The 14523-nt window shown below is 43.1% G+C and overlaps 1 protein-coding gene and 1 pseudogene across 1 annotated transcript; both read left to right on the top strand.

Moving 5' to 3' along the window:
• The first annotated feature begins 2856 nt into the window (after window positions 1-2856).
• On the top strand, window positions 2857-10955 carry LOC129406501 (leucine-rich repeat-containing protein 37B-like). Its single transcript, XM_055144494.1, has 3 exons — window positions 2857-3153; window positions 4662-4771; window positions 9734-10955. Exons 1-3 carry the CDS (start codon window positions 3083-3085, stop codon window positions 9844-9846), a joined length of 294 nt encoding a protein of 97 aa, XP_055000469.1. The 5' UTR covers window positions 2857-3082; the 3' UTR covers window positions 9847-10955.
• Window positions 10823-14523, top strand: part of LOC129406559 (RAD52 motif-containing protein 1-like) — a 23441-nt pseudogene continuing 19740 nt past the window's right edge.

The raw sequence follows: 14523 nt of genomic DNA, 5'->3' as shown, positions 1-14523 counted from the left end.
TTAAATGGTCAAAAGTTAGGTATGTGGGAGTCACACCCACAGACCACATCCGGCTCAGCTTTATAAGCTCATTTATTGGCCTTATTTCAGAGGCCCATAAATCTCAAAAGAGATCAAAAGACACAGTTAGGGCCCATAGTGCAGAGGTAGGCGGGAACCCATGCCACGCTCAAGGCTGCTCCCTACACACTCTGGCCGAGCCTCACATGAGTGAAATCCTACAGGACCCAGGTAATGTAGAACTTTGTGACCTTGGACTCTAGATTCAATGGGACCAGGAGTGGAGATCTTCTGCTCACTTTCTCCAGTCTCCGGTGACCCAGGGGTCATGCCATAAGCCACCTCCTGCCGGTGCCAGATAATCTCATCATCAGCCACTGTCCAGATGACATGGCTGCTTCTCCCGAAAGGGAGCATAACATGAGTTCCCCATAACCATGCCACCGGACTCCGCACCAGGCTGTTTCACATAGTGCACCCCAGAGGGGTGTGGGTGAGAGCCCATCCCACCCCAAGGGACCCAGCTCTGGCAGCCAAAAACCTCCACAACCCAACAGCCGCCATACTCAAGGTCGTGCCCCATGCACTCGGGCTGTGCCTCACCTATGAGCAAACATATTCCTGGATTGTGCAGCAGCAAAAGTGGCCTCACAACACATCGTGCAACACTTCCTACCCATTCTCCATAATTACCACACCACATTTGATGGAGTTCAGATAGTAGGCAATAAATCATAGGGGGAAATGTATATATATATATGCATATATACATATTTTCAGAGATGTACACCAAAGTTCATGCCACACAAACTTCAACAACATGTTAGTGATATCCTCCAGAATGCCTTAATGGTTCCTGCCAAAATAGAACAATCTTCATGCTGTTTCCTATATGAATGCTTTTTTGTAAGCATGTTCAGCAGTTCTTCATAACAACACGAAATATATTACTTCGGTTGTGTTTTGTGACAGGGCTTGGGGCTTGGGATGGAAACATCCGGAATTTGGTGGACAGAAGGTATAATGGTGGTGGGATTGGTGTTTGAATGTTGAGTATAATCAAACATTGTGAACTAACTTATAAAATTAAAAATTTTTTAAACGTAATGTGGAGTTTATACCCAATTTAATCAGCTTAACCAATGGCTGAATAAATAGCAGTGCTCCTACATTATAAACATTTTTTTAAAAAGAAAATGAAATAATATTTGCTGCAGAGCAAGGACTTCCTGCAGATATCATCACTCCTCGGGTTTTCTTTCTTATTTGGGGGTGATGGGAAGACATAACCAGTGGTTCTCAGGGCTTGCTCCTGACTCTGTGCTCAGGGATCACTCCTGGGATGTTCTGGGGCCTATATAAGATTCCAGGAATGAAACATACAAGTCAACTGCATGCAAGGCAAGTGCCCCACTTGCTGTACTATGCTGTACTATTTGGCCCCTATCATAGGGTTTTCAACATGGAAAAATTTGTTAGCATATTTTTTTTTGCTGTACAATTGTTTTGTTTCCCCCCTCCCACACGCCCCCCCCACCCCCGTTTGCCCTTCACTTTATCATCTTGAGACTTGGGTGTTTCCCAAAGGGAGAATGCCTAGCGCTGGAGAAATAGCACAGCAGGTATGGCGGTTACCTGGCACACAGCTGACCCGGATTCAATTCCCAGTATCCCATATGGTCCCCCAAGCACCACCAGGAGTAATTCCTGAGTGTATGAGCCAGAAGTAACCCCTTGTGTATCACTGGTGTGACCCAAAAACAAACCCAAAAAAAGGGGGAGAATGCTTTATGGATTCTAAGTGTGATTATAGATAATCACAGAAAATAATGTTTTTCACCTTCAAGTTCCATGCCAGTAATATAAATCTAAACTTTAATGCTAGTTCTGATTATGCAGATAATTTTCATTTTATTGTACTTTTTTAGAATTCTCAGTCATAATCCTTGAACAACTATGGAAGATTCATATCTTTTTCAATTGCCAGCATTAAAATATCTGTAAGTATTGTAATAGTTTGTAGCTCATATGATTTTTGCTATGATTTGTGGTCTTTATTTTTCTCCATTTTTGTCAAAGATTCAGTGTCTTGCATTGAATTTAAAAGTTATCATTTGAATATTAACACTGGATTGTTGAAATGAGATTTATTGTCAAAGGAAAAGATTAAAAAAGAATGTACATGGGTAACAGCCAACAGAGGAAAAGAGCAATGTTGAGTACATATAGATAAGAAACATACAGATGCATGTAGAAGTATTATTTATTCCAGAAAGTAACAAATAATAATGTAAACATTATTTTTAAAAAGAAAATAAAGAAAAGAGGACCGGATAGGTCAGTGGTTGGAACCCATGCACTGCGTGTGAGAGGCCTGGATTCAATCTCTGGCACCATATGTGTTCCCAGGAGTCCTACTCAGAGCAACCCACAAGTACAGCACCCAACATATCTCCCAAGTATTGCCAGATGTGGCCAAAATACAAGGCCACCCCCAGCTCACATGAAAAAGAAACATTAAAAGAAGTAGATGCAATATAAAATGAGAAGTCTAAATTGACAAGAGAAGGAAGAGACAAGAGAAGGGAGGTAGGAAGGGAGGGAGGGAGTAAGGGAAGGAGGGAGGAAGGGAAGGAAGAAAGGAAGGAAGGGAGGAAGGAAGGAAGGAAAGAAGGAAGGAAGGAAGGGAGGGAGGGAGGGAGGGAGGGAGGAAGGAAGGAAGTAGGAAGGAATGGAGGGAGGGAGGAAGGAAGAGAGGGAGGAAGGGAGGGAGGGAGGGAGGGAGGGAGGAAGGAAGGAAGGAAGGAAGGAAGGAAGGAAGGAAGGAAGGAAGGAAGGAAGGAAGGAAGGAAGGAAGGAAGGAAGGAAGGAAATTTATTTAGTCTACCAAATTGTCATTAATTTGATGACAGAGATATCTCTTATCAGTAAGAGCTCTCTGGAATTATGGTCTAGAGTAAACAGTTGACCTGGCTTTAGAGCAAAGCCAGAATCAAAGATATGCTTCATTAATCTCATCTACTTAACTCTAAAGCTTCTGCATTTGGATTCACATCATGCTTGTGCTTTCTCCCTCAGAGACATGGGAGCAACACAAGTGTCGCTTGGACCAGTCCAAAACATCCTCATGATGACTCTTGAATTGGAAAAACTGTAAGTTGATTTTTCTGACATTTATTTTCACTTTGTTTTTTAAGGCTTTTTATTTTTGTTTCTCTTCTTTTTAATGTAAGAGTACTGCTGTTTATTCAGCCATTGATTGAGCTAATACAACTTGGCATGAACTCCACATTGCTATTTTTTATTCAGAATGTTAACTTAATTTAATTTATTAATTTTTTTGAACCACCGTGAAATACAGTCACAAAGCTTTCCTTGTTGAGTGTCAGTCATACAATGATAGGACACCGAACCATCCACCACTGCACATCTTCCACCACCAGTGTTCCCAGGATCCACCTTCTCGTCCCACCAGACAATCTTCCCCATACTCTCTTTTGTAATGCTTGTTATAAATAGTATAAGATGTCATATGGCCACAAGAGCGGCTGCATGCTCCTGGAATTCTAAAAGTTTAGACAATTAGGGTGTGGAGAAACCTCTGCAGAGAACTGCTCAGTTCAGAGATTATTTTGTGTGTCTCTGGATCATGGCCCTTGTTTTCATCTTTTCCAGAGAAATAACTATTGGCATATGCCCTGCAGAGTATGCCCGCTTGGCCGTAGGGCGCCTCACGACCAGCCCTAAGTGCAGCTTTTGATGTCTTTTGAGATTTATGGGTCTCTGAAATATGGCCAGTAAATGAGCTTGTATAACAGAGCAAGACCTGGTTTGTGGGTGTGGCTCCAACATACCAAACTTTTGGCTGTTTAGTTTCTTGGTAAACTTGCCCTAAGTTGTTGGGGTTTGGCCACAGGTACATCGGCAATTTTGGGTTATCAGGAAGCCAGAAGGGTCCCTCTGGCTGCTGCTGCACTCGCCTCACAGGTATAGATTGACCTTCTGGTGGCACCATATCCCTTCTTGTTTATTTTTCTTAAGCTATGTTTAATTGAGATGTAATTTTATTTTTTAAAAATATTTTTAAATTGAGATACTCAAGAATCATTTTTGGTGTCTCATGGATGCTGCGATCAAACCCAGGTCGACCGTGTTCAAAGCAAATGCCAGACCTGAGATACTATACTATTACTCTAGTCTTTGTTTTTTCATAGTCTGGAAAAGTGCTTTCAGATTTCCCCAGAGGATAACTGGAATTTTTATTGTTATCTGGGAGCTGGAGAGATAGAATAGTGAGTTACGTGTTTGCCTAGCATGTGGCTAACCCTTCTTCAGTCTTTGGCACAGTCTGTAGTTCTCTGAGGCCTACAAGGAATCATTCTTGAGCCGAGAGCCCAGAGCAACCCCTGAGCACCACCAGATATGACTCAAAAACAAAACTCAATTTTCTGAGGGCTGAAGTGATAGTAGAGGAGTTCAGGTACACACTTTGCATGCATCACCTCCCAGTTGGGTTCCCACCACCACCGAGTTCGAGCAGCGCCTCATCCATGGTTCTCAGGAACATTTTGAATAGCTGCACAGTGGCTTTGGCTGCCTCTTCTACCTATTTAAAGTAACCCCTTTACTCTGCACTTAATTCTCTGTGTTTCCATTCATAGGATATTACCTAGGCATCTCACCTGCTGCCTCTGCCAATTTAAGAATAAAATAGACTCTGTCTGCAAAGTAGTCAAACTACATTGTGAATGTACCAGCAGCACACACTGCGGTGAGTCTGAATTGCCTGCTGATAGCTTTTTAATTTGTTTCATTTTAACTTTAATCACTAATGGTCCATTTTAAACTGATTATGCAGTTGCATTATTTTTATTCAGAGTTCAACTCCCTATATTTCTAAGAATGATTTCCCTTGGTAAAGTCAGAATCTCAGTCACATCATTACCTTAGCAATATATGCATGGCCTGAAGATTTAATAAGAATAGAAGAGAAGGATGGAAGTGGGGAAGGGAGCTAACACTAATGGTCACAAATGAGGGCCACACTCCGGGCAAGGTGCTGGTCCTCCAGATGAGAGCTCAGCCACAGAATGCAGTTTGTAAACATATTTTATACACAACAGATCTCAAGTGCCCTTTTCTTCACAGGACAGGTGTAGGTATTTTATTGCATGTGTTTCTGTAATTTTATAGGCAAGTACAAGTCATATTGTCTTATGAAAGTTTTGCTTAGAGCCTGAGAATCTCTGGTTTTCTAAGCAGAGGTTGCCACTCAATCCTTCTAATGAAGGATGGGCTCATGGATTCTTAGACCATCCTCACCTCTGGGCCTACTTTGAATTTTAACCCTTCCATCTACAAAGCACTCAGGTGCTCTTAAGTATCTTTCCACATAGTAAGTTTACTGACCTTAGCTTGATAACTTCCAAAATGTGCTTTTAGGGGCCCAGGAAAATAGATCAATATGTTGTACCACATGCTTTTCATGTGGGAGGTGTGGGTTCAACCCCCCCACAAAACAGTTTCCCAAGAACTGCTGGGAGTATCCCCTGGGCACCGCTGAGTGTGGCACATTCACGAGTGCCCACGCACTCACGCGAGCACACACACACATACACACACACCCCACCCATAAAAGTGTTTTCACGCTGGGATATTATGAATCAGATTCACTATCAGCAATTGGGCACATCAAATCACTTTGCTTCTTACACAAAGATAGTGTTATTTTCAAAATCAACTTTTCACAATCTACCACTCTCTTCTCAGAGGTGGGTATAAGAATCATTTACGAATCACCTTTCATAAGATGAACATCAAACCTGGGGATTTGTTGGGGGTGGCAGGGAGAAGAGGGAGAAGAGTCAGACTGGAGGTGCTGTAAGGACCATGGTGTCTCGGCACTTCAGAGGTGGTCCAGGTGAAGTTTACTTTGTACGTGGAAACCAATAGCATTGGTACTATTAAAACCATGTTACTCCAACTGCAATAATTTTATTTAGAGAATAACTAAACCAAATAATCGAAATCAGAATAAGATACTAATAACATTTTTTAGGTGAGGAAAAGCAAAACTAAAAGTGTTAAATGTGCCTAATGCCTAGGTCTTGTGATCCCAGTCTTGGATTCTTTGCAAGTCCATGCTTCTTCCTCACTTCCCTTAACTCCCCCTCTAAACTTCACTCCACCAAAAGCACTTTGAATTCTTCAGTAAAGGCTGGTTGGAGAGATAGTCTAGTAGCTATGATGTTTGCCTTCCATACAGCAGACCTGGATTTGATCCCTAGCATTCCAGACGATCCTAATTACTAGCAGCAGTGATCCCTGAGCACAGAGAGAGAAGTAACCCCTGAACATTGCTGGGTTTGGCCCCACTGTTCCCCCAAGAGAAACCCAACTGCTCAATGTTATACTTGACCTTGACGCAGTCAGAAACTTTGTATGGTTCCCTAAGTAGAGATGAAAATAGTAGGAAGTAGGTGAAGGCAAAATACACATCTAATAAGAGTTGTTTTCCCCCAATTTTGGGAGCTCAAATATTATTTCAGGATCCAGAGAGTTAGTACAGTGGGTAGGGGACTTGCCTTGCACACAGAAGACCTGGGTTCCATTGCCGGCATCCTATACAGTTTCCCAAGCACCACCAGAAGTGATTTCCTGAGCACGGAACCTGGAGTAACCCCTGAGCATCACCGAGTGTCGCCCCCAAACAAAAAAAAAACCAAATCATTTTCTAGATTTTCTCAACATTGCACATTGACATACACTCTGGCAAATCCATTAACATATCCTCAGACATCTGCCCAGATTCAACAACATGAGACTAAAGGGCTAGTAAGCAAAGGAATTAGTGGGTAGTGGAGGAAGGGTGCATTCAGATGAGGACCTGATTTCTGGAGGAATTTCTTTGTTGGCTGTGATGGTAATAAGAATATTAGCACACCTGGGGCTGGAGAGATAGCACAGCGGGTAGGGCGTTTGCCTTGCACGCGGCCGACCCGGGTTCAAATCCCAGCATCCCATATGGTCCCCTGAGCACGGCCAGGGGTAATTCCTGAGTGCAGAGCCAGGAGTAACCCCTGTGCATCGCCAGGTGTGACCCAAAAAAGCAAAAAAAAAAAAGAATATTAGCACACGAAAGAGGTAAAGAGAAAGAGCCCTCTCTCCTCATGTGGGCAGGACAGGATAAAGGTATGGGAGTATAACAAGTCATAGTTGAGGGGCTAGAGAGATGGTATAATGGAGAAGGTGCTTGCATTTTTCTTTTTATGCTTTTTTGGGTCACACTTTGGCAATGCACATGGGTTACTCCTGGCTCTGGCTGTGTTCAGGGAACCATATGGGATGCTGGGAATCGAACCCAGATTGGCCACATGCAAGGCAAACAACCTACCTAGTGTTCCAGCCCCAGGGTGCTTTCTTTCATGCAGTCAACCCGAGTTTCATTCCCAGATTCCCATGTGGTCCCCCAGGCACCACTCAGAATAATTTCTGAGAGCAGCACTGTAGCACTGTCGTCCTTTGTTCATCGATTTGCTCGAGCGGGCACCAGTAATGTCTCCATTGTGAGACTTGTTGTTATTGTTTTAGGCATATCAAATACGCCACAGGGAGCTTGCCAGGCTCTGCCATGTGGGTGGGATACTCTTAGTAGCTTGTCAGGCTCTCCGAGAGGAATGGAGGAATCGAACCCGGGTCAGCCAGGTGCAAGGCAAACGCCCTAAATGCTGTTCTTATCGCTCCAGCCTGGTGGCCATAATTAGCAAAAAAAGATTTGTTGATTAATTTTTAATTTGCTTTTGGGAGCAACACGCATTAATGCTCAGGGCTTACTCCTGGCTCTGCACTCAGGAATTACTTCTGCTGGTGTTCAGGGAACACGTGGGATTCCAGGGATCAAATCTGGGTTGGACACATGCAAGGTGAATGCTCTACCTTCTGTACTCTCTCTCTAGCCCGGCATTTATCTACTTTCATAAGGTGGTTCTAGATTACTTAAAAAGTATGCTATCAACAATTATGCAAACAAGTATAAGTAATAGACACATGTAAAATTTAATTAAAGTAAAAATTTAGCCATTATAAAGATGTTTTCTCTTGGGCTGGAGATAGTAAAGCGGGTAAGGTGATTGCTTTGCATGTAACCAACCCGGATTCAATCCCCAGCATCTCAAATGGCCCCCCAAACACTATCATGAGTGATTTCTGAGTACAAAACCAGAAGTAACCCCTAGACATTGCTAGGTAGCCCCCCCAAAAAAAACCTCAATTATTTTTCAAGTGTAGTTTATCTTTTCAATGAATTCTGAGCACCAAGTATAAACTTTATCATATATCTTTTTACATATTTGATTAGTACACCTTGTTATGATCAAGAGCAGGATAGTTTCATTAAACTTTTGTTAGACACGTGATAATTGTGAGCCATAAGAAAACTAACTAAAAAATGATTATTTTTGTAGTCCATTAAACCGTTCAAAGTTCTTGAGCTTATTCCTATGCTACTCTAACTCAGTGTTGAATTATCTAAAAACTCCATTATTATATCTGTAAACTTTATTAAATAGTTTCTCTGATAAACCTGAAGAAGATCCAAATACGTGTGATTTGTTTGAAATACCAGGAACTAATCTCATTGCTCTCCCTGTGATACATTATGTAAAGTTTTCAAATGTTAATAGTGATTGATGGTATTAATATTTCTTCAGTTAGCTTATAAGTTATAAGATAGATTCTAACATGGACTTTAGTGTTAAATTGTGTTACTAAAAGAGTAAAACTATCAGCATAAAGAATAAATTATTAAATTAGTTCAATGTTTAACTATATAAACCAATAAGCATTGAGAGCAGGTAGATATTAAAAAAGGCATTTGTTTTTTAACAAAAAATGTATTTTTTAACAAAAAATGTAGACTTTAAAACAGAATTTGGAACTTGTTCAGTTTTAATCTTCAATTTTATCTATCTAAAACTCTTCCTTAATCATAAAGGAAGGTCATTTATCTCTAAGATGCATGTTATTTAAGTCATCTGTTCTTCAATTCTGTGTGCTGTGGCTGAATCACAGACCCAAAGTTAGTTAGTTTTTAATGATCTGAAATACTTTCAGATTCACAGTATACAGTTGGAAACAGATCATGTTGAATTCAAGAATTCTGAGAGCAGAACCAGGAACAACCCCTAAGCATGGCTGGGAATGGCCAAAAAATAAAACAGAAGTCAGTTGATCTGTAAAGAGTCTAACTGAACAGCAAATATTTGTCATGAATACTGGGTACTTGGTCCTTGGGGACCAGTGGAATAATCGTATTATTATTGTTTGAGGGGCATACTCAGAGGTGGTTAAAGTTTACTTCTGACTTTGTGTTCAGGAATCAGTCTTGGTAAGGCTTGAGGGACAGTATGGGTGCTGGGGATCATACTCAGGTTGGCTGCGTACAAGATAAATACTTTATCTGCTCTTCTGTCACTCTGCCCCCCAGTGGGATAATCCTAAATACATGCACTAAACTTCATGCCCTATTTATTCTGAATAAATAGCGATGATCACTTTGTTTCTCCTTCTGTTCTTGCCAATCATACGTGTAAACTTAGGGCTTCCCTGTGCCCCCCTCCCCCAATATCGCTCTTGTTTCCTGATTACTAATTTACTTGTCTGGAATTTATGTCTGTGCTCCCAAAATTATCCCCAGTTATCTTTCTTGATCAAAAGCAAGCTCTTTTTTTGATAGAGGAGGAAGAGTCCATAAGTACCACGAAAAGGGAGTTCATGAAGGTTTTACAGACTCGAAAGAAGAATACCAGCACCGAGCTGACCATTGAACCGGAGGAGGCCTCAGCATAGAGAAACAGCCTGTCCGTTCTCATGAATGAGCAGCTAGACTTAGGGAACATTGCCTGAGAGAGAAGGCTCAGGAGGCGGCCCCAAGAGAACCAAAAGAGCTTCCCTTGGCGGAACACCCAGGAAATGGGTGGAAAACTCCTTCAATGAGGAGTCCTCCTCCATCCAGGAGCACGGGGCGGTGGTGTCCACCACCTGGAGCAGTTCTCCATGGGCAGCCAGCCCGTCTGCCGCCACTTCTCCGAAAATCCCAGCCGAGGCGAAAAACAAACCCAAAGACTCGAAAAACACGCTCCTCGGTTTGGAAGACGCAGACGCTCGAGTTCGGAACATGAAGTTTCCCAGCCCCGTGTCACACACTGGAAAAAATTACCGTTTTCATAAGTCTTACTCTCGGCTTTGCCCAGAATGCCCAGAGCCAGAGTGAGTACAGAGACGAAGGAATCAGCACCCGAGAGGCCGGTGCGAGTCGCCAAGCGGCCTCCTTTCGCTGCGGTGAGAACCTCATCAAGTCCCCGCCAAGAGAGGAGTCTCTGTCTTGGAGAGGTCAGGACGGACCTTGGCTCCAGTCCTTTCAACCTTCACACTCACCTGCAGGAAAGAAGACCGCAGAAAGCACGCGTGCTGCAAATGGGGCCAACACCAGGGGCATCGCGCTGCCAGAGAAAACCGTCGGTAGCAAAGGCACCGCCCATGAGAAGGACGCCGGGATGCCCGGCAACCTCGTGCCGGCTGTCAAGCAGTCCAGCGAGACGCAGTGGGAATGTCACAACGTGGCCACCGACATCGTCTCTGCCACACAGAAACCACACCCCGGAGACCAACTGGACATGCAACTCATCCAGCAGCTGTGGTCCCTCATCCCCAACAGTGACGTGAGGAAGCTCATTGCTCACGGGATCCGGACTCTGAAATGGACCGCTCTGAGCCCCAGGTGAGGCTGGCGTGTGCCAAGCTCCTCTCCGGAACCGGCCTCCTGATGAAGCGTCTCAGTGAGCAGCAGGAAGTAAAGGTTCCCGAGGCAGAATGGGATACAGACCAGTGGAAGACTGAGAACTACATCAGTGAGAGAAGGAAGACCAGGGTGAGCAGAACAGCCAGAGGCAAGTGAAGTGAGAACAGATCTTTCTTTCTTTCTCTTTCTTTCTTTCTTTCTTTCTTTCTTTCTTTCTTTCTTTCTTTCTTTCTTTCTTTCTTTCTTTCTTTCTTTCTTTCTTTCTTTCTTTCTCTCTCTTTTTCTTTCTTTCTTTCTTTCTTTCTTTCTTTCTTTCTTTCTTTCTTTCCTTCTTTCTTTATTTCTTTCTCTCTCTCTTTCTTTCTTTCATGAAGAGGCTCATGCTGAGTGAACAGAACAGCCAGAGGCAAGTGAAATGAAAACAGATTTCTTTCTTTCCTTCTTTCTTCCTTTCTCTCTTTCTCTCTCTCCTTTTTTCTTTCTTTCTTTCTTTTGTTTTCTTTCTTTCTTTCTATTATTCTTTCTTCCTTTCTCTCTTTCTTTCACTTTCTTTCTTTCCTTCTTTCTTTCATTTCTTCCCTTCTTTCTTTCTTTCTTTCTTTCATTCTTCCTTCCTTCCTTCCTTTCTCTCTTTCTTTCTTTCTCTTTTTCTTTCCTTCTCTCTTCTTTCTTTCTTTCTTTCTTTCTTTGTTTCTTTCTTTCATTCTTTCTTTCTGTCTTTCTTCCTTTCTCTCTTTCTTCCTTTCTCTCTTTCTTCCTTTCATGGAGAGGCTCATGCTGAGTGAAATAAGTCAGAAGAAGGACAGACATAGAATGATTGCACTCATTTATGGGATGTAAAAAAAAAAGTAAAAACATAGTATGCGATTAACACCCAAGGACAGTTAGCAACAAGGGCCAGGATGAATGGTCTGTGGTTGGAAGCCTGCCTCAAGGGCTGGGAGAGAGGGCAGCTGGGATAGAGAAGGGATCACGATAACAATGATAGTTGGAAGGGATCACTCTGGATGGGAGATGTGTGCTGAAAGTGGGTAAAGGATGAAACATGATGACACTGGTGGAGGGATGGGTGTTCTAGCATTGTACGGCTGAAGCTGGATCACAATCAGGAAAGCTTTGTAACTCTATCTCACAGTGACCTGGCTCAGGGGTTTCCGGGCTCTCAGGCCATGCCATGAAAGAACATGAGCAGGAAGACCACAGTCTTATTCCTGACTCTCCCTCTCTTGCTTGCTCTCTTTTTTCATGGCCACACAACTTTTTTTAAAATTCAGAATGTTCACTGTCATCCCGTTGCTCATCGATTTGTTCAAGTGGGCACCAGTAACGTCTCTCATTGAGAGACTTATTGTTACTGTTTTTGGCATATCCAATACGCACGGGTAGCTTGCCAGGCTCTGCCCTGCTGGCTCCATACTCTAAGTAGCTTGCCGGACTCTCGGAGAGGGGCGGAGGAATCGAACACGAGTTGGCCTCGTGAAAGGCAAAAGCCCAACCACTGTGCTATCGCTCCAGCCCCAGAATGTTAGGTTACCATATTGTTTTATTATTACTTCCCTGCTTTTAATTGATTCACCGTGAGATAGTTACAAAGCTTTCATGTTTGACCTTCGGTCATATAATCATCAAACACCCATCTGTTCACTAATGCACATTTTCCACCATCAAAATCCCCAGTATTCCCCCCAAACCCCATTCCAACCCCTCCCCTGCCTGGTGGTAAACAATTTCCCCCATACTCTCTCTCTACTTTGGTTACATCCGATATTTAGACACCAGTCCCACCATGACTCAAACCTGCTAGAAAGACAATGCTAGAATTTCATGGCATTCCTATACACAAATAACGAGAGGAGAAAAAAGTGATATGAAAAAGGCAACCCCGGGGCTGGAGCGATAGCACAGCGGGTAGTTGCCTTGCATGGGGCTGACCCGGGTTCGATTCCCAGCATCCCATATTGTTGGATATCATTGGTTTGTCCTGCTCTCCTTGCAACTAGGAGCTTAGGTTTATCAGTCACACCCATCAAAGTGCTCCCGAGTCACTCCCATTCCTTTGTTTATCTGTAACCAGCTCTTCCCCTAATCTGACTCTGCTAATTTGTAAGGTCAGAACTTCCTAGGACACTGAATATTATAACATTGCCTTTCTCCCCTCTTTATGCCTTTTGAATAATTTACTTTAAAGCTATGTCTTTTTTGTATAGACACAAGAAGACAATATTATGTTTTTGTAACTTGGGACTTAATTGGCCTCGAATATTATTCCCTCCCGGGCATCTGCTTTCTCCACTTAAGCCTCAGTTGCCCTCAGTTCCTAGCACCCCAAAAGTAGGGTCCCGACGAGGGACAGGAAGGATCCAGGGCAAGCGGTGAGTTATGTGCTACCCTGGCATCGAGATGGGCCTGGCCAAAGTGCCTAATTCTTAACTATAAGTTAAGAGCTTGATCATAGACAAATGCTGTCATGATCCAAAAGTAATGATGAGACTAGGACCCTGCTAGGGATAGGAAAGACTGTTCTGGCCTGAGCACTGTAGTCTGAGATTGAGATGGCCCCAGGAGAGCAATTCTGTAAGCTTTAATGCATCTCTTATTGTGTCCATACAAAATAATTAATATTATGAATTCTTATATGTTTGCTGGCTGAGGAGAAGAGAAACACATTCATGGGACTCTGCCCTTGGTGGACCCTCCTGCTGAAAGAGAATTAAGTCCTAGGCGAAGCATCCCCTGAGGGAAAGGAACCTTACCCTATTGCTGACCACACCTATGTGTATGCCCCAACCCCCTTATGCTGTGGAGATTTAACTAGGCTGTAAGAGTGGGTTGGGGGCCAGATCCACAGATCGAGAGAGAGACCGAGAGCCGGGAGAGAAGCAGAGAGAGAGAATGAAATAAACCGATCGAGCAACCAGTTTCGCCTTCTTCCTTCCATCGCCTGCCCCTTGACCGATGGCACACACAGTGGTTCCGGGGTACCGAACGTGGGCGGTGAGACAGAGCCGCCCAGAGAGCCCGCAGGTGCGCGCGCCCCCTCGGGGAAATTTAGTTTTTTACACCATATGGTCCCCTGAGCACCGCCAGGAGTAATTCCTGAGTGCAGAGCCAGGAGTAACCCCTGTGCATTGCCAGGTGTGACCCAAAAAAGAAAAAAAAAAGAAAAGAAAACGGCAACCCCATTCACAATCAGGCCTCAGAAAATCAAGTACCTTGGAATCAGCTTAACTAAGGAGGTAAAGGAACTGTACAAAGAAAACTACAAAACACTACTTCAAAAATAAAAGAGAACACAAGGAAATGGAAACACATCTCCTTTTCATGGATTGGGAAAATTAACAATGTCAAAATGGCAGTACTCCCCAAAGTATTATACAGATTCAGTGCGATCCTTATATGGGTACCCATGACATTCTTCAAAGACATGGATCAAACACTCCTGAAATTCATATGAAACAACAAGCACCACAAATAGTTAAAGCAATTCTCCAGAAAAAGAAGATGGGAGAGGGCATCACCTTCCCAAACTTCAAACTGTACTTCAAAGCAGTAATAATTAAAACAGCATGGTATTGGGACAAAAGTAGACCCACAGACCAGTGGAATAGGATTGAACATCCTTACACAAACCCTCAAATATATGAGCATATAGTCTTTGATAAGAGCAAGAAATGAAAAGTGAAGAAAGGAAAGTCTCCTTAACAAATGGTGCTGGCAAAACTGGA

This window comes from Sorex araneus, chromosome 7, assembly GCF_027595985.1.
Source record: "Sorex araneus isolate mSorAra2 chromosome 7, mSorAra2.pri, whole genome shotgun sequence".
NCBI lineage: Eukaryota > Metazoa > Chordata > Mammalia > Eulipotyphla > Soricidae > Sorex > Sorex araneus.
Note: the sequence above shows the minus strand (reverse complement) of the source record. Positions and strands in the feature narration are given on the sequence as shown.